General features: G+C 51.3%; 1 protein-coding gene across 11 annotated transcripts in view; it reads left to right on the top strand.

The window, feature by feature from the left end:
- WDR25 (WD repeat domain 25) overlaps positions 1–14861 on the top strand; it is a 140081-nt gene extending 125220 nt beyond the window's left edge. For all 11 annotated transcript variants that reach the window (XM_057318672.1, XM_057318668.1, XM_044389930.3 and 8 more), the window contains 3 exons: positions 11077–11247; positions 13595–13735; positions 14379–14861. In XM_057318672.1, coding sequence (XP_057174655.1) covers positions 11077–11247; positions 13595–13735; positions 14379–14600 — 534 coding nt within the window. In that variant the 3' untranslated portion in view covers positions 14601–14861. The remainder of the gene's footprint in view (positions 1–11076; positions 11248–13594; positions 13736–14378) is intronic.
- Positions 14862–20002: the final 5141 nt, after the last annotated feature.

Raw genomic sequence — 20002 nt, 5'->3', positions numbered from 1 at the left:
TTAGGTGCAAAGCCATTGATGATTGTTATGTTTCCCTGATGAATTGACTCTTTAATCATTATGAAAAGACTTCCTTTATCCCTGGTAATATTCTTCATTCTGAAATCTCCTCTGTCTGTCATTAACCTAGGCGTTCCTGGTTTACTCTGATTACTGTTAACATGATACATTTTTTTCCATGTTTTTACTTTTAACCTATTTCTGTCTTTATAATTAAAATGTGTTTTGGGGCACCTGGCTGGCTCAGTTGGAAGAGCATACAACTCTTGATCTCAGGGTTGTGAGTTCAAGCCCCATGTTGGGTGTAGAGATTACTTAAATAAATGGGTTTCCTGGGTGGCTCAGTCGGTTAAGCATCTGACTCTTGAGTTTGGCTCAGGTCATGATCTCAGGGTTGTGAGATTGAGCCCTGCGTGGGGCTCTGCACTCAGCGGGGAGTCTGCTTGTGGATTCTCTCTCCCTCTCCGCCCTTCCCCCTGCTTGCTATCTCTCTCAAATAAAAAAATCTGGAGCGCCTGGGTTAACAGCTAAACATCTGCCTTTGGCTCAGGTCATGATCCCAGGGTTCTGGGACTGAGCTCCGCATCGGGCTCCCTGCTCAGTGGGAAGCCTGCTTCTCCCTCTCCCACTCCCCCAGCTCATGTGCTCCCTCCCTCTCTCTCTGTCTGCCCAATAAATAAAAATCTTAAAAAATTAAATTTAAAAAACCTTTAAAAGTAAATAAATAAACTTTATTATTTATTTTATTTTTTAAAAGATTGTATTTATTTGAGAGAGAGAGAGCATGTGAGAGAGCATGCATGAGCAGGGAGAGGTAGAAGTAGACTCCCCACTGAGCTGGGATCCCAGTGCAGGGTATACAATTTCAGGACTCCACGATCATGACCTAACCTGCAGATGACAAACAAACTTTAAAAAAAAATAAAAATGTGTTTCTTGTAGGCAGCGCTTAGTTGGATCTTGATCTTTAGTTTAATTCTGTGTACCAGTCTTTTTCTTTGAGCTGGTGTATTCATCCTGTTTTCATTTAACACAGTCATTGGTGTGTTTGGGTTTCAATTCACCATCTTGCCATTGTTTTCATTTGTTGCACCTCTTCTCTTCTCTCTTTCGTTTTTGTTTTTTTCCTGCCTTTTCTCTTGGATTAACTTAGTATTTTTATGATTTCATCTTACCTGTTTTGTTGCTTTTTTAATCCATGGATTTATGCTGTGGTTTACTTTTAGAGGTTGCTTTAGAGTTCATAGTATACGTTTTTATCTTATCAGCCCACCCTCAAGTCCTATTAAATCTCTTTAGGTATTGTGTGAGCTTGTATTGAGTTTTCCCCCTTAATAGTCTTTGTGCTATTTTTGGCATACATCTTATTTCTACATATATTACAGTCCCCAGAATACGTTGTTATTATTTTTGCTGGCAACAGCAAATTATTTTTAAAATATTTTAATACTAGAAAAGTATGTTCTATTTCCCTGCATATGTACTGTTTCCATTGCTTTTCAATCTTTTTTTAAAAAAAGATTTTATTTATTAGAGAGAGCAAGCACAAGCAGGGGCAGAGGGAGAAAGAGAAGGAGGCTCCCCCCTGAGCAGGGAGCCTGACGTGGGGCTCGATCCCAGGACCCTGGGATTGTGACCTGAGCCAAAGGCAGACACTTCACCGACTGAGCCGTCCAGGTGCCCCACTTTTCAGTCTTTTGTGTAGATTCTGGTCGGTACAATTTTCTTTCTGCCTTAAAGACTTGCAGTTTTTGTTTTCAACAGTCACACATATTTCAGAGAACTTAATTTGGAGAAAAAAATGGTCTTTTGGATTTACCCAATCTTCTACCATTTCTGGTGCTCTCCCTTCATTCCTGAAGTTCTCACTTTTCCTCTGCTATTATTTATCTTTAGCTTGAAAACTGTGTTTAGCATTTATTGTGGATAGAGCAGGTCTGCTGATGATAAATTTACTTGGCTTTTCTTCATCTGTGAAGGTCTTTTATCTCCCCTTCATTCCCACAGGATGTTTTTGTCTATAACATTCTGAGCTGACACTCCTTCCTGTCACCACTTTCACTGTGTCCACAGTCTTCTGGCCTCCATAACTTCTGATGAGAAATCCCCAGCCCTTCAGATTGCTTCATGTGATGCTTCATTTTTCTAACCTGGGTGCTTTCAAGATTTTTCCTTTAGCTTTTCAGCAGTTTGATTGTGATGTGTCAGGGCTTGGTTTTCCTTGGCTTGCTGAGCCTCTTGACTCTGTAAGTTTATGCATTTTGCCAAATTTGGGCACGCTCTGTCAACAAATATATATATTTTTCTGCACTGCTGTCTTTCCCCTCTCTTTTAGGAGCTCCAGTGACAAAAATACTTAAGTTTTTGATGTTATCCCACAGGTCCCTAAGGGTTTGTAGGTTTTTTCTTCAGATTGTATCATTCCTGTTGATCTGTCTTCAAGTTCACTGAGTCTTTCTTTTGTCACTTCCATTTTGTTATTGAGTTTATTCCATGGTTGTCTTTTTTTTTTTCCAGTTCTAAATTTTTCTATTAAAGAAAAAAAATGCAATTCCTGGGACACCTGGGTGGCTCAATTGGTTAAGCATCTGCCTTCCGCTCAGGTCATGATCCCAGGTCCTGGGATTGAGGCCTGCATCAGGTTCCCTGCTCAGTGGGGAGCCTGCTTCTCCCTCTCTTGCTCCCCCTGCTTGTTCACTCTCTCTCTGTCAAATAAATAAATAAAATCTTTTTTAAAAAAGAGTGTTTATGTCATTGAGGATTATTATAATTGCTATTTAAATGTGTCTGATAATTCTAGCATCTGGGTCACTTCAGGGCTGACATGTATCATTTCTCTCTACTATTTACATTTTCCTGGTTCTTTATATGTCGAGTAACTTCAGAATATATCCTACACATTTTGAATATCATATGGTAAAATCCTGGGTCCTATTGAAGTCCTATGGAGAATAGTGATTTTTTTGTCTTAAGAGGCAGCCAACCATTTTAGATTGAGATTCCAGGTTCTTTCTCTCTTTCATTGGGCAGTGGTTCCATTTTCATTACAGTGTTGAAACACTTTGTGATGCTGGGCCACGAAGGGATTTGTTTCAGACTTGGGCAGTGGTTATATGGTATTCTGCTTCTCCTAGTTTCAGTTGTGCTTCTGTGATTGTGTTCCATGACTATATTGCTTAGGGGTTGTCCTGGGGTGCATGTCAGTTCACACATAGAACTAGAGGATTCTCAGCTCTCTCCTCTTTGGAACTTCTCCCACACCACGTGACCCCCCCAGGGCCTCCTTTCCTGGTTCTTCTGCCCAGAGAGATGGCATTGTCTCAGACTGTTAGCCTTCTGCCTCGTCACGGTATCCATAACTGGGATCCCTTTCAAGGCAAAGTAGCCAGAGAAAATAGAGGAAAAAAATAATGTGGCTTTCCCCCTTACCATTGTTATAATAAAGACCCTTTTCCCCAGCTTTTCTATTCAGATGTTTTCCATCTGGGTTTTAGGTACTTGTGCTGCACACCCAGAGCACTGCAGTCCTGCTGTTGGGGCTGGCGTTGGGTCAGGGCAGGAGAGCAAGAGGATATATTTTTAGATTTCCCCCATACTCTCTGGCTTACAGGGGCCCATTTTCTTGTTCCTTTGACCAGAATGACAGATTTATTTCAGAATTTTTGCTATCCGTGTTCCCTGTGTAGCTCCTTAATTCACTAAGTCAAATTGTCAAAGTCAGGAGTTAAAAGACAGCAAACAGGCAACCCCCTCCCCCAAACCCTACAAATCTAGGCCCTTACCTTTCAAATTTTTATTTCCCTTCCCAGCCCACTTGCTATTATTTACTCTTTAAAGCCTTTAGGTAGTTGCTTCTTGAATTTTGTCCAGAGCTTTTAGTTGTAATTGGTAGGAGAGAATAAGAGGCCATAGCAGGCTTACTCCATTTTGGGTTAAAACTAGATTTCATCTTTAGGGGCGCCTGGGTGGCACAGCGGTTAAAGCGTCTGCCTTCGGCTCAGGGCGTGATCCCGGCGTTCCGGGATCGAGCCCCACGTCAGGCTCCTCCTCTATGAGCCTGCTTCTTCCTCTCCCACTCTCCCTGCTTGTGTTCCCTCTCTCGCTGGCTGTCTCTATCTCTGTAAAATAAATAAATAAAATCTTAAAAAAAAAAAAAAAAAACTAGATTTCATCTTTAAATCCGGTCTTTTTTTTCTCTTTGGTATGTTTTGAATAATTTCAATTGCTGTGTCTTCTAGTTCATTTTTTTTTTTCAGTATCTCATCTGCTGTTAATCCCATCTAATGTATTTTTCATCTCAAACATTGTGTATTTCATCCCTAGAAGTTCAGTGCATCCTCCATGGCTCTACCTAGCATGGTCACTTTTGCCTCTACCCCCCCTTTTTTTAAGAGGGAGAGAGAGTACACGTTGGGGTGGGGAAGAGCAGAAGGAGAGAATTTTAAGCAGACTCCATGCTCAGCGCAGAGCCTGACAGTGGAGCTCAATCTCACAACCCTGAGATCATGACTTGAGCAGAAATCAAGAGTTGGACGCTTAACTGATTGAGCCACCCAGGCACCCCACTTTCCTTTACCTTCTTAAACGTACATGAGACAGTTACAATCACTGTTGTGGTGCTGAGGTCGGTCATCTGTCGCTTCTTGGTTTAGCTGGGTTTAGAGACCATAATCTGAGTGATGTGGTTGCTCCTTGTTTCTAGGCCCCTTCTGTGGACAGAGCTAGGAAATGGTTTTGTTGTTAAGAAAAAATACATCAGGGGCACCTGGCTGGCTCAGTTGATGGAGTGTGTGACACTTGATCTCAGGGTTGTAAGTTAGAGCCCCATGTAGGGTGTGGAGATTACTTAAAAATAAGATCTTGGGGTGCCTGGGTAGCGCAGTCGTTAGGTGTCTGCCTTCGGCTCCGGGTGTGATCCCGGCGTTTGGGATTGAGTCCCACATCGGGCTCCTTCACTGGGAGCCTGCTTCTTCCTCTCCCACTCCCCTGCTTGTGTTCCCTCTCTCACTGGCTGTCTATCTCTGTGAAATAAATAAATAAATAATCTTAAAAAAAAAAAGTCTTAAAAAAGAAACAAAAAAACCTCATTTTTTTCCCTATTCAAATTTAGCTTTACAGAATTTTTCTTTAACTTGTTTGGTTTTATGTATTTTCTCTTTTTTATACTGGAAATTTTTATTTCTATCTGCCTTCACAGAATTTTGGGGGTATATGTCAACACTGTGCAATGATTGAAGACAGTTTAAGATTTCTTGTGGTTCTTTTGGTCCACAGAGTATGTCCAGTTAGGATCTACCGTCAAATTACTGATTTTCTGTTCAGAATGTATATTCAACTAAGAATATGCCATTATATTAGTGTGCTTTAGAGTCTCCCAAAATAAATCCCATTTGTGTGGTTAAGCTACCAGCTCAACACATGGTTAGTTTTATTTGATTAATTTTGCTTTCATATCTTAGAGCCTGCTTTATGTTAATTTGGTTGCATCATTTTATAAAATACATACATGGCTCTAGAGAAGGGATTGGAAAACTGTAGCTTGTAGGCCCGATCTGGCCTGCCACCGGCTTGGTACAGTCCTTGAGCTAAGAATGGTTTCTAGGGGTGCCTGATGGCACAGTCAGTTAAGTGTCCAACTCTTGATTTCCGCTCAGGTGATGATCTCAGGATTGTGAGATCGGGCACCACCATTGGGATGTGCACCCAGCGTGGCGTCTGCTTGAGATTCTCCCTCTCCTCTGCCCCTCTCCCCACTTGCACTTGCATGTGCTCTCTCACTCTCTCTCTCTAAAATAAATGAACAAAATCTTTAAAAAAGAATGGTTTCTACGTTCTCAAATGGTCGTAACATACACATGCGTGCACACGTCTGCACACAGGCACACGCACACAGAAGAGTATGCAGCAGTAACTGTATGTGTCCCCCAGACCCTAAACTGTTTACTGTCTGGCTGCTTACAGACATCCTCTAAGTTCTGTCTCTAATCCTCTCTCATCCTGTCTCTATTCTCTTTCTCTGTTTATTTACTTCTTTAGTTTCTGGTTTATCTTTCTGTTGTTTTTAGTGGAAGCAAACCACCCACACATACATATTCCTGTCCCTTCTTCCATTTACCCCATACACTGTTTCTCTGCCACCTGGCTTTTCTCACTGGCCGCCCCACAGCAGGGCGGATGGGCCCGCCTCACTCTTCACAGTTGCATCACGTTCCGGAGTGTGGATGGACTAAGGTTTATTCAGCTGGTCCTTTCTGGATGTATGTTTGGGTTATTTCCAGTTTTTAATTTTTATAAGTATTGCTGCTTTCAGTGGTGCTGTACTTACATCTTTTTGGGGTTTTGCCAGTGTACCTTTGGGATCATTCCTACAGGTTGCTTTGCTGGGTCATGCAGATTGCTGCGAAACAAGGCATATGTTATTTTGCTTGATGTTGCCCCAGTTCTCTCCACAGGGATTGTGGCATTTTGTGTTTCTGTCAGCAGTGTGTACAGTTAGCTGATGCCCCACAGCCACCTACTGGAGTGTGTTGTCAAATTGGGATTTTGCTAATTTGATAGGTAAGAAATGGTATCTCTGTGTAATTTAAATTTGCATTTCTCTTGGTATGAGCAAATCAAAGGACCAATTACATTTCCTTTTATATGACCTCTGTTCACTTTTCCAGCATTTTTTTGTAGAGGTGCTGGGTCTTTCCCATCTGCTTTGAGAAACTGTATTAGGGACCATAACCTTTGCCTCTAATATAAGTTGCAAATATTTCTCCCATTTGTCACTTTTATTTACTTGTTTTGTGTGCCGTTGTTGTTATGTTCATGTAGCCAGGTTAACCCATTTTTCTTCTCGTTGCTTCTGGCCTCAGAGTCATGGCAAGGAAAGCTTCCCCCAACTCCACATTGTAGAAAAACTCAATCAGGTCCTCGTTTCTATTTTTTTTTTTTTTTTAACATGAATTCCTGACCCTTTGTGAATTTCTGAACAGAGCACTTTCGGTGTATGCTGTGCTCTGTGATTGGCCACTTGTGTGAATTTAAACTCCAGAAACAGGCCCTTTGCTCACTTCTCCAGCTTGCTTTTATGCATAGATTCCTGACGTCTTAGCATTTGAAGAGACCCCAGTGTTTATTTTCAGGGAGAAGGAATTGAACTCTGAGGAGAAGGAACTTGCTCAACGACCCACAGCTCTGAGCTGGGGACTCTGGCTCCGGCCGGGACGGAAGAGAAGGTTCCTGAGCATCTGCTTCACGTCAGCCGCTGAGCCAGGCACATCGCCTTTGTTTGCTCCCAGGCTGTAGGCCCCATGACTCGCCCCACCTTACAGGGGTGGAAGCTGAAGCAGAGAGGCGTGGTTTGCCCAGGACCGTGCAATTTAGCAACAGGCCCCCTGGGTGTCCGCCTGAGAGCTTGGGCCCTCTCACGAGGGGAGGGAGGCCTCCACCAGCCTCCCCAGGGCCAGTGATGATGTGACATTGAGCCAGGTGCTCTGCTTCTGCCTCCCACCCCCACTGTGGTCTCAAGAGTTCCTTGAGAGTCACATCTCCTTTGTTTCCATGTCCAGGACCACAGGAGGACCCTGTGAATGAATGTCATCTCTTAGGGTGTCTAACAGAGCCAGTGGCAGCAGCTCCCCAAGTGCCTGATGTTGCTGGGAGCTAGAGACCTCAGAGTCCCTACTTTTCAAGCTGTCCTTTTTGTCATAATCCATTTATGTATCCACTCATTCACTTATCCAGCCATCAGTTCAGCACACCTTAGTAATGCTTGTGCTGTGCAGACCCAGTGCTGCCCAAGGGCGACTCAGAAATGCTGGTGCCCGGGAACTCACGGTCCTGTGGGGTAAGCAGGTGACTGAGGGAGCACGGGGTCCCGTGGGTGCCAGAGCAGTGTCTCCACTTGCCTTCCCTCAGGCTTGGATGCAGAGGAGTGGTGGGGTGAGGCCAGGGGGCTAGTGCACCCCCGTCCTCCTCCTTTCTGAGGTCCAGTGGCACCCAGAGGCAGAGGTTTGCTTGTTGGCAGCCCAGGCCCTTTGTGGTGATGACCAAAAAGCCAGGCCTGGAGAGGGAAGGGACTCCCCCAGGCACACCAGTAAGTCAGCAGCTGGGCCAGAACCGGAGCCCAGCCTGCGCCCAGCCACGTGCACTTCGGAAGTGGCAGGGACGTGAGGAAGGGCAACCTGTGCTTTGGATGAATCAGAGTCAGCCCATAGTTTCCCAGGTTTGTCCAGTGCGCCAAGCAGTTGTCAGATTTCAGGGATGTTGAGTGATTTTCATAACTGAGTATATCATGGTGTGGATTACGTCTCCCACTTTCCCCAAAGCCAAAGCCTTCAGCCAGGTATCTGCGTACCTGACAGAGGCCCCTGGCTGCCAGAAGAGTCCGAGGAGGGCTCCCTTCTGGATCCAGCTAGTTAGGCCCGCGTAGTGCCATCCCATGCCCCTGGGATGGGACATACCAGCTGTCGGTGTAATTAAGGTTGCCATAAAACCCACCAGCTAGACACACAAATGGCTCCTCTGCTCTTTCCCGGGGCAGGAGCAGTTGTGAAGGCGAGTAAATCACGTTCGGCGGCGATCACTTCAAAGGTCAGCCTTCCACTTACAGCAGCGTTATTGGCAGGGATCGCCCGTAACACGGCTTGTTTCCTGGCCATTCAATTTTATGGTGCCCTAATGAATTGGGCCGTTTCCATCCGTTCTCAGGAACATACAGAACAACGGTTTTTGTTCTCCTGGAAAGTTTGTCTTAGGAGGCAGGTGTGATGGTGGGCTCGCGGGTAGTTCCGTAGTGGACAGGCTGAGGGCCCGTGGCACCTTGCTCCTCTTTGGGCTGTCACGCCTCCCCCTGGGAAAAGCTACCTCTGGGCTGTCATCATGAGATAATTTATGTGGAACCCCTGCCCAGTGGCTGCCACTTTTTGGCACTCAGAAGCGGCTAGGGGGGCCCTCTTCTTCCTCTGTCCTTTCCTGGGTCAGTGGGTTTCCCAAGCCCCTGTGGGGATCAAGGTGCTGTGGCTGGAGGGGGGCTGCAGCATGTAGGCTGCCCACGGGAGCTCACGGTCCTACCTACCGGAAAGCTGGGAACTGCCCGGCGCGTGTGGGCGCCCACCAGTGGCCATTCTCTATGAGCTGCTGTAGCGCTGGGTGCTGCTCCGTGCCCCCCCCCCCCCCCACCGCCGGGGAGGACAAGCTGCACGGTGCGCAGGCCACAGCCAGGGACGTAAGTTGGACCGGGCGTACTCTTCTCTTGGTATTTGCTACCCCGGCAGTCTCTGGATTCCCTGCTCCTCACCTGAACAGTGGTGATGGAGAGGGCTTTGGGCGCTGAGGCCCATTGTGGCCTAGGCAAATGGAGGGCTGGGGTGGCTGAAGTGAGGGGTAACTGAAATGGCCCCTGGGATGGGAGGAGCCAGCAAAGAAATTGCTTCAGAGCCATTGACTATGGGGCATTGCTCCCTCCCCTCCCCTCCTTTCCCCTCCCCTCCCCACCAGAGTGGATTCCAGACCCGGTCTTGGGGTGGCACTGTTGTGAGCTGGACTGTTGTGCAAATTCAGGGGAACTGATAGTGGAGACTGTGAAGTCATGCGCCCCCCCCCCCCCCCGCCCCACCAGGCCCCAGCCTCAGACTGGGCAGGCGGAGCATTTAGCCAGCAGCATCCCCTCTGGGTCCCTCTGGCTGGGGGCATGGAGACGTCCTCCCCATCCACACTCTGTGAGGCTCGGGGCTGAGGAGCAGCCACAGGCCGGCTTTCTGCCCTGTGTTCAGAGGCTTGCAGGGCTGCCCTCTCTCTTCTGCCTCTGGACTGTTCTTCAGGCTTCGGGGGCTCACCCTGAAATCAACTTAGCTAGGGGCTGCTTCTGAAGAGGCTCGGAGAAGAGCAGTCGTTTGTCCCCAGGAAATTATCCCCATATTTATGGAGGTAGGGAGTGGCCAGTAGGAGATTGGGTTGTGGGCCCCAGGGAAGCAGCAGGGATGGGGAGAAGCCCACCACCCTGGTGGTGGGACTTTGAGCAAATCCCTATATCTCTGAGCCTCAGTGTTCCTCATCTGGACAATGGGTCTCAAAACTGCCCAAATTGACTATGTAAAGTGCTGCATGTAATGTGAATTTGAATTATATACATTTGAAAGAGGATGATAGAAAATATATCTGCAAAATTTTTAAGGTTGTGAACTCCAGTTTTTTAAAAAAATTGTCAAGACTTCTTTTTCCCAGCCAGCAGGTGAGGGACCAGAGAACTGTGTTTATGCTGTGGCCACATGGTGGCGCCCTGGGAACTGGTAAACAGGCCAGCCAGGACCTGGAGGAAGGCCTGAGACCGCCTTGTATTGGCCTCTTGCCGAAATACTGCAGTCTAAAGCGTGCGGTCTGTGAGTTCGTGAAGTGGAGTTACTTGTTAGTTCTGATACTGGGACCCGCCCCCAACCTAAACCAGTTGCTTTAGAATGGAAGGTGAATGTGATAAAATGCTCTGGAGAAAATAGAACCGGTTGATAGTTAATCACATTGGTTTACAAGACAGGAAGCTATGAAATATTGGCCGAGATGCTAAGAAGTCAAAGTGTCTTTAAAGCTAATCTGTGTATTGTGGTTCTGGCTTTATGGTCTTCAAGGGCTCTGGCTTTCTGCAGTACAGTTACTATTCCAGAGGGAATAGGCTGGGGTTTTGTGAGCTGTGAATTATATGACATCTTTAGAAGCAAGAGCCTCTCACAAAATATGGCCTGGTATCAGTGGGCATCATTGATGCCCTTTAGGTGCCCTTGGGCAACGGGCCCTTCCCAAAGCTCACTTTCATCAGGCACCAGCTGCTCTCTAGGCGATTGGCGTGATTGGGGAGATTATCACGCCTCCCTGGGTGGCTAATGGATGGTGGCCATGTGTCAGTAGATGTGGGGTGGGCACGCGACAGGGAGGACCGCCTGTGGGGAGGGGCCACCAGTCAAGGCTGTATCTCCTAGCAGCCTAGCACTGCCCTTACTAGACCCACCTACTGTCTGGGCCCTTGGTGGCCCTCCCCGTGGATGCCTGCCCTGTACTCCTGAGGCCCACCAGCATGATGGGTGCCCACTCTTGCAGGTGGTGAGAAGTTACAAGGCGACCATCCAGCAGACCTTGGACATCCTCTTCCTCCAGGAAGGCTCAGAGTTTCTGAGCAGCACAGATGCTTCGAGCCGGGACTCTGCTGACCGTACCATTATTGCCTGGGATTTCCGGAGCTCTGCCAAAATCTCCAACCAGATTTTCCACGTGAGAAACCCTATTTGGCATTGCTTTTCAGTTTGTTTTCAGCTGCAGGATGTAGCCATGTAGCCCTAAGCTGCTGGGATCCCAGGTCACTTCCTGATGGGGATGGTTCAGCAGGCAGGATCTTTAGAGACTGCTCAGGTGCCTGAAATCTCTTGGGTCAGGTAGACAAGTGCAGGTCCAGGCCTGCCTGGAAAGCCTTCCAGAGGTTCCAAATCACAGCACCTCCATGACTGTCCTACTTATCCTCTGCTCAGCATGGCCACCCCGTGGGTGAGGGGTGTGGAGGGGCCATCCATCCAGATCAGTAGAAGATAGCCACACAACCCAAGACACTCCTTCCTTCCCTCTGCCACCCCAGCCAGCCCCCCAGGTTTCCGTCCCACACTCACTCAGTGTGTCTGGCAGGAGCTGTGACCTGGAAGTTCAAGCAGGGCCCCAGGGTTAGACCATCTCTGCTAAAGTCCGAGATTCGCCACTTACAAGCCTGTTACGTAGCCCCTTTGATTCTCATTTTCCTCTTAGGAAATTGAGGAGGAAAATATTCTTTACCTCATAGAGTGCTTCTGAGACTTGAAGGAGATGATGCTTATAAAGGATCTAGTGCCAGGCGCAGGGGTGCTCTACCTATCATCGCCATCACCACCGTCGTCATTAACGTCATCACCGTCACCACCCTCAAATCCAGCGTCTTCACCACTGTCACCACCACCACCACCTCCACCATCACCACCCTCACCATCACTCTGCTCATTTTCACCATCGCCACTACCACCATCTCCATTGCCATCACCTTATAAGATATCAGTTAAGCCATGGCTAATCTTTTTGGTACTCTCCCTGGCGAATTTCAAAATATATATTAGGTGTACATACATACCTTCTCCCCTTCCCTGCCTTTCCTTTTCTCAGAGGATTCTGTGTGACCCTGAGCAAGCCAGCCTCTAGACCTTTACTTCAGCGTGCTAGTGCAGCCCGCTGGGAGGGACAGGCCGGGGGCGGGGTGGGGGGGGGGCCTGCATGGGCCTGTCTGGCCACCCTGGCATTCTGTGTCCCAACAGCCTGTGCAGAAACCAGGGCAAGTGGGTGAGGTGGGTGAAAATGCTGAATGCCCAAGCCCCAGCAGAAAATGCTGAGGGCCAAGCCATTGGCCCTCTTAAAAATCACACCTCCTCACTTCCTGTGCGGTGAGCAGGCGCTCTGCTCGGGAGCAGCATGCTGGGGAGCTTGTTAGCAGGTCACCGTGGCCTCTGTGCCGCTGACGGACACAGTAGTCTGCAGCTGTGTTCCACCTGCTCCCCACTTTGCTCTCTGAGTTTGGGCTCTTTTAGACAGTGTGGCTTTAGGACAACACTTAGAATAAAGGAAGGACAGGTGCCGTTGAGAAGGGAGTTTGTAGGGGTGTTTCCATGTGACCCAGCCTGTCAGACAGTGACAGTTCCTTGCCTTGTGCTTTGAACACTTTGTTCATGCCTTTATCTTCTTGCCTGGCCGTTCACCTCCTCAGTTACTGTGTGTGTGGGCCGCGGGGAGCTGGGGCTGGGCTGGGGCCACCCTGAGGGCTCACCGTGGAGGCGGGAGGCGGGTTTGTAGACTTGTGTCCTGTCACTCTGTAGCAGCGTACCGCAAAGTTGGCGGCTTAAACTAACAAATCCACTCTCAGTTCTGGGGGCCGGATGCCTGGTAAGTCTCCCTGGGGTGAAATCAAGGCTCTGCAGGGCCCACTCGTTCTGGCGGCTCTGGGGGAGGGTCTCCCCCTGCTTGTTCACATTGGCCTCTGCAGACCCTCTGCTCTGGCGCCGTGCCGCCTTCTCTGGGTGTCTCATCTCCCGCCTTCCTTTCGTAAGGACACGTGTGATGGCATTTAGGGCAATAATAGGGGGTAATATCCCCACCTCAAGATGCTTAACTTAATGACATCTGCAAAGACAGACACCCCCTCCACACTTTTTGCCATATAAGGTGACATTTATAGGTCCCAGGAATTAGGACAGAGATGTGGTTTGGGGGACCATTTTTCAGTCCACCACTAGGGCCATGAGCCAAGGGATGTTAGAAAGGGCAAGAAAACAGATTACCCTCAGAACCTCCAGAAGGAACACAGCTCTGCTGACACTTTTGCTTTTAGCCCAGTGAGACCCATGTCAGACTTCTGACCTCCAGGACTCTAAGAGAGCAAATGTTTGTAGTTCTAAGCCATGCGGTTGTAGGAAACTCGTACACAGCCGTAAGCCCAGGTTCGGGTTGGACGCAAGGATCCAGGAGTATAGTGCTGGGTGGCATGTTTATCGGAGGCAGACGCATAGTTGGGAGCCTTTGCCGTCCTCTCTGTGGCCTCACTGTTTCTCAGGAGAGATACACCTGCCCCAGCCTCACCTTGCACCCCCGGGAGCCCGTGTTCCTGGCGCAGACCAACGGCAACTACCTGGCTCTCTTCTCTGCTGTGTGGCCCTACCGGATGAGCAGGAGACGGCGCTACGAAGGGCACAAGGTACTGTGTTCCTGTCCCCGGGTCGAGAGTGCGGCACAGGCCCCCAGAGCCTCCTGCCAGACAGCATCAGCAGTGAACTTGGAGCCCAGAGTGCACAGACCCTCTTTCTGGGTAGAGTCCATGTTCTGTTTCCCAGGTGACCACATGCCATGTGGCCTGGTGTTCACTGAAGGCCCTGGGCCACATCTGGCTCTACCTCCAGGCCCCAGGTGCAGGGGCAGGAAAGGTTTTCCCTGATTCAGTGGCTCACATGGACAGGTCATGGGGGTGGGGGAGGGAAGACAGGACAGAATGGGGGTGGGGGTCATTTCTGCATCTGCCACTCTCCCCATTGAGGCCTGCCTCGCTGGGGCAGAAGGGGCCAGGGGACCCAGTGGCTGTTGGTGAGGCCAGACACTGTCAGCCATGCTAAAGCTGTTCCAGCTGCATTCCACTAAACCGACTTCGTGAAACAAGATCTGTGCTGGGACCCCAGCCGTATGGATGGAGCTCGGGCCTTGGCTTTGGCGATGCTGGGTGGGTGGCCCTGCTCTGAGCCTCAGGCTGCTCCTCTGTAGAGTGGCTGTAATAAGCCCTGCCTCCTGGGCTGCCTGGAGGAGCCGCTGTGGTGTGGCCTGCTCACCCTCTGTGTTGCCCTCTGCAGGTAGAAGGCTACTCGGTGGGCTGCGAGTGCTCCCCAGATGGTGACCTGCTGGTGACGGGCAGTGCTGACGGCCGAGTCCTGCTCTACAGCTTCCGCACTGCCAGCCGGGCGCGCACACTGCAGGGGCATGCCCAGGCTTGTGTTGGCACCACCTTCCACCCTGTGCTGCCCTCTGTCCTCGCCACCTGCTCCTGGGAGGGCGACATTAAGATCTGGCACTGAGCCTCCTCGTGCAGAGCCTTCCGGATGCCAGCCAGGCCCCAGGCTCCCATTCTTCCTTGGGGTGGGTGGGTGTGAGGAAGCACTGAGGTTGCCTCTGATCAAAGCTGGGTAGAGGGTGCCTACACCACCCTCTGAGCCTCAGTTTCCACATCTGTAAAATGGGGACAGAGATCTGTTTGCCTCAGGGTTGTGAGGACCACATTAGTGGAAGTGCCTGGCAGGTTGCTGACGGTACTTAATAAACATGAGTGTTTTGCTATTTCTTAGGTTATTTTAGTGACAAATATGTGTTGGCAGCTTCCTTGCGCCTGCCCCCTCCCAGGCCCTCTGGGGCTCCGAGACAGAGAGACCAGTGGGAGCTTGAGATGGGGCAGCCCCCCTCTGCTGATCCTGACGATGGACCTGACTCCCGGGGCCGTGGGGGGCCTGTGAGGACTCTGGGTCTTAGAGCTGCCCTCGGAAACTCAATGTGGGAACATGGCAGTCCCCACAGTGTTGTAGGGCTGCCTCCCTCTCCCCGCCAAGCATGGCCCGGGGAGTCCCACTGCCTGTGGGCTGTGCTCACTGTCCCAGTGAAGAATTGTTGTGCAGAAGGCTCCTGAGGACCCCTGAGGGATTAGGCCAGCAGGGAGACCCAGCCACCCAGGGCTCTGGGCAGGTAGGTGAGCTCTAGCACTGAGTCTCACCAGGCCCATAGTTGAGGGGCCACCGCAAGAGCCCAGGGATCCACTGTAGGTGAGGAACTGCAGGTACCGGGGCAGCCGTGTGTCCCTGTGGCCTTGAAAGGCTTCCTGGTGGAGGCAGACTGTGAGCTGGCGAGGAGGGTATCCCCGGCAGGGAGTCCATGAGGAAGCGCGGAGGACCTGAGGAGGAGGCCCATGGGAGTAGGAGCCATGGGATGCCCATCCTTGCCTCTCCAGAATCTGGGTTCTAGGGCAGGTCTGGGGTCAGCATAGCTGAGACCTCATGAGTCATCTCTCCTCTCTGAGCCTCAGTCTCCCCATCTGTAAGGTGGTGTTAGGACCCTCAGCCTGCAGGCTTGTGTATGGCTCCAAGGAGCTCAAGTCTGTGGCAGGTGTTGACACACCAGGGGTTCCATTCCTGGGAAGGGAACTGGACAGATTGCGAAGGGCATCTGGAGCTTGCAGAGGGTTGCTGCGTAAATATGTTTATTTCAGTATGTCTCACTTGCACAGGGGTCCATGGGTCAGGCGTTCTGGGCAGAGGAAGGGCAGTGCAAAGGCCCTGAGGTGGGGCTTATTCTAAGGGATGACTCCTTTTCTAGCCTTCGTCCTGCCCCCACACCCCACCCCGCAGTCAGTGCGGAGCCTGGCAGGCGGTGGGTGTTGAGTGTATGCAGCACCTGCTGTGCCTGAACTGGCGGGGGGATGGGGGGGCTGGAGCTGAGCACATGGGTGAGGGTGGGGGAGCATGTGCTCTTCAGGCTGGTGAGAGAAGTGACCCCCCCCCCCCAGGCTCATGCAGGGCACAGGGTCCCAGTGACTGTATGCTGCCAGGCTGGGTGTTGGCAGAGCTCAGGTTGGGAGCACTTTCTCCTTTTAGGATCAAGAATGGCTGATTTGGTGAAAAGAAAGAGAATCACATCCCATGCTCTGAGGGCCTGGTCCCCTACAGAAGTGGAGACCCCCATGAGGCACTGCCCCTGGCAGAGTGGCCGAGGGAGCGGAGGCTGAGCATACGTCCATTCAGAACATGGCACAGGTGATGGACACTCCTCCCCCACCCCTCACGTGACTGCCCTGCTGAGCCTCTCGCCCACTCTCTCTCACCCCCCCACCCTCTAAAGGAGTTCCCCTGGTCTGTGTGGGAAGCTCAGTGATCTTAGAAGCCTGCTGTCAGGTCACTTTCTCTGTGAAATGGAGCCTCCCCATATCAGCCGTATCCTTGATAGGCTAATGGCTCCCTCCACGGTGCTCCCATGGGATGGTGCCTCAGGACCTTTGCTCCTGCTGTCCCCCTGCTGGGTCATGATTTCCCCCAGTGCCCCCTGGCTCCCTGCCTGTCTCATGTGCTGTGCAGACAGTGGGGCTTCACGGAGCCTCCCCTGACCTCTGTGCCTAACACGCTCCCGTCATTCTCGGTCTTTTACGTAGAGTGCTTAGCTCTGCCTGGATGTTGTCCCGCTCCCCAACACACAGGTGTGCGCAGTGGAGTGTAAGCTTCCTGGGATTCCAGGTGCCTGATCCCTGCTGTACGCCTGGCCCCTGGCCCACAGTGGCGTTGGATGAATAACTGCACGTGTGGCCTGTTGGCAGGACACAGGCTTTGGGGTCAGACAAACTTAAACCCTGCCGTCACCTTTCATTGTGTGGCTGCAGTCAAGTGCTGAGCTGCTCAGTGCCTCAGTTTCCCCTTCTATGAAATGAGAATTGGTAGTACCCAGCTTGTGAGGGTTAATGAGGTCGGGCTGTACAGCTCTTGGCAGGACCTGCATACAGTATGCACTCAGGAAACAGCAGCTGGGAGTATTAGTAATAATACTAATACTAGTATCAGACCACTAATTGACGCAGGAGTTTAGACCAGAGGGTGCATTTTGGCCCCATCCTCAGGCCTCATCATGGCAGGCCAAGGATGGATGAGACCCTCTCTTGCCCTTTGGGCCTTGGCCTGAGCCTGGTTCACTCTCACGGCTGAAGCCCCCAGCGACGGGCTGCCTCCTTCCTCTGTTCCCGCTTGTTGCCCCTTCTCAGGGAAGGACTCTGATCGACTAGCTTCTGGTGCACGCTCACTCCGGACCAGGGGTCCTTGGTCAGACATAGCTCTCACTATGGGAGCTGGAGAGGAGAGTGGTGGGACCCACTACAAGTGTTTTTGTAAGGGTGTGTCTCCCCAGATCCAGCCTGAACAGGCCCTCAGCACACGCTTGTCAAATGAATGAGTGATGTATCAATGAATCCAGACACAGGCCAGGAGGAAGGGTTGCCCTTGTCTGTGGTGCAGGGGGACCTGGCTTTCCCAGAGCACCTCTCATCTGCCTGTTCCACTCCAGTTTCCACTGTCCAGCCCCAGATCCTAGAGTCCAGATATCTTGCCGTCTAGTGTAGCCTGAACTGGGTGGTTTTCTGCCTTTCTTGTGTGGAATAACTTCTCAGTGGGAATTTCAACACATGGTTTTCTGATTGCTTTCCCCACTGTGACATGTTACTATTACCACTTTTTTTTTTAAGATTATTTATTTTAGAGAGAGAGCATGAGCGGGAGGGGTAGAGGGAGAGGGAAAGAATCTGAAGCAGTCTCTGGACTGAGCGCAGAGCCCGACACAGGGCTCAATCCCACGACCCTGAGATCCCAACCTGAGCCGAAACCAAGGGTTGGACACTTAACTGACTGTGCCCCCCAGGCACCCCTATTACCACTTTTTTAGTATGAGCACTGTTTACAGACTGCATTAAATGAGGCTTTGGTGTGAGTGCTGGGTGTGGGCAGAGGATGACATCCCTGTCCAGCAGCCGCCCACCCCCTCTCCTGTGCTGAGGCACCCCGGCTGCCTGCAGCCCTGTGGGGTTTGGAGCCGGGAGGCCAGCTCAGGCCCCAAGCCCATCACTCACTTGCTTGGGATGTTGGCAGGTGCTTCGCTTCGCTGAGTCTGCTTCCTCATCTATAAAGTGGGCCTGTAGGAACAAGCAGGGGAGAAGATGCAGAGTAAAACGCTTGCAGATTACGACCCTCTCAGCTTCACTTGGGGCCAACACCATCCAAGTCTCTGTTGGCGAAGTCAACCAGAGCTCTGATCCTCCTGGGGCAGGGGCACATCCAGGGCTCCCCACTCTGGCTGCTTCTTGGCACTCTCCTCTGTGGACTTGATTCCTCAACTTCCTGCCCTGTGGGTGCCAGCTGGCTGCCAGCCCCGCCCCCTTTGTAGGTTATTTTATTGGGAAGAATGGCAGGCGTACCCTGTGCCTTTATCGGTGTCTTTTTCCTAATGCTATCTTCCAAAGAGCCTTCTTCAAGGCTCACTCTGATCCTCTGCGAGGTGTTGGGGAGTTCATCATTTGCAATTTTAAAATAAGGGAGCTAAATTTAGAAAGTGTAGAGCTGGAATGAAAAGAAGTGTGGGCCGTGCCTTCCACCCACCTTCCCGGGGCTGAGTGCTTACCTTTACCCTCACCTGTGGATCTGGGGTACAGGTCTGAAGTCTTCGTGGGAGAAAAGCAGTTTCATGTTGAGGTGAGGCTGTGTGTGCTGCCAGGCGTGGCTGTGGCTCTGTCAAGAGGAGCTGATGCTCGAAGCCCCCTGCTAGGTGGCCCCACCCTGCTGTCCAGCTGAGGGGACTGCGGCCCCCTATGCACTGGGACAGCCAGCTGTCATGGGGACTCCTGGGGATCTCATCCATATCCCTAAGCTCCAGAAGGGGAAACTGGCCCCAGGTCACACAGCCAGCGAGGGGCAGAGGCAGCCCTGTGCTGCCCTGTTGGGGTGAAGAAGTGTGCGTGGGTTGGTAGGAGGGTGGTGGATACATGGCTGGGGGAGGGCAGGGGCTGAAGGAGGGAACCCCATGCTGCGGCCTGGCTGGCTGCCCGGGTAGATGGGGCCAAGAAAGTAGAGGGCAAGGCCTCACCACAGCCCAGAAGTTCCCATCTGGCGGAACATCCTGGGACAGATCCAGAGGGAAACTGGGGGCCCCCTGGCTGAACCCTCAGGCAGGCACATGGAAACATGGAGCCATTTCTGGAACTCCCCAGCTGTCACACATTTGTGCCTTTCCACAAACTGTTCCCTTTGCCTGAAGTGCCCGATGAACTCTTATTCATCCTTCGACACCCAGCATGAGCCTCCTCCTGGAGGCTTGCTTTCTTCCCCCTGGAGCAGTAGGGATCTTGTGCCTCTCTGGATGGCCCTGTGCTCTTGAAGCCTTGAGCCTAAAGTCACACCATCTGCCTCCCTCCTGCTTCCGAGTTCATTGTGGGCAGAGCAAGGACTCCGTGGCCAGCACGGGGCTGGTGCCAGCCGGCCCCATTATCAGGAAGAGGAGGGAAACACCAAGTCCCCACCCAGGGGTTTCTGAGAGAGTCACTGACCAGAGCCACCTGCACTCACGAGTCCCAAGGTCCTGCGGAGCTGGTTTTGAGCCAGGGGGATTCGGGAGAGAACCAGGTTGTTCCAGCTCAGCCCCACAAGAAGTGGTTTGGGACTGCTTTACATAGATCCCATGCCAGCCCCCACTCAAGGTGGTGTCAGCCTGACCCCGCTACTCGAAAGTCATGCGATGGAACTCTAGACACGGCACCCCTTCCCCCCCCCCCCCCCCGTGTGGCCAGGTCAGCCCATCTTTGTGGGCTACCTGGCTCTGTAGCCAAAGAAGTCACTGTCCCCACCCAGGCCTGAGCAGAGCCCTCTGGGAACAAGACTCCCTCAGAGCCCTGACTGTGGCTGGTGGC

Source organism: Ursus arctos, unplaced genomic scaffold, assembly GCF_023065955.2.
Source record: "Ursus arctos isolate Adak ecotype North America unplaced genomic scaffold, UrsArc2.0 scaffold_25, whole genome shotgun sequence".
NCBI classification, from domain to species: Eukaryota; Metazoa; Chordata; class Mammalia; order Carnivora; family Ursidae; genus Ursus; species Ursus arctos.
This window is presented reverse-complemented; position numbering and strand designations above follow the sequence as displayed.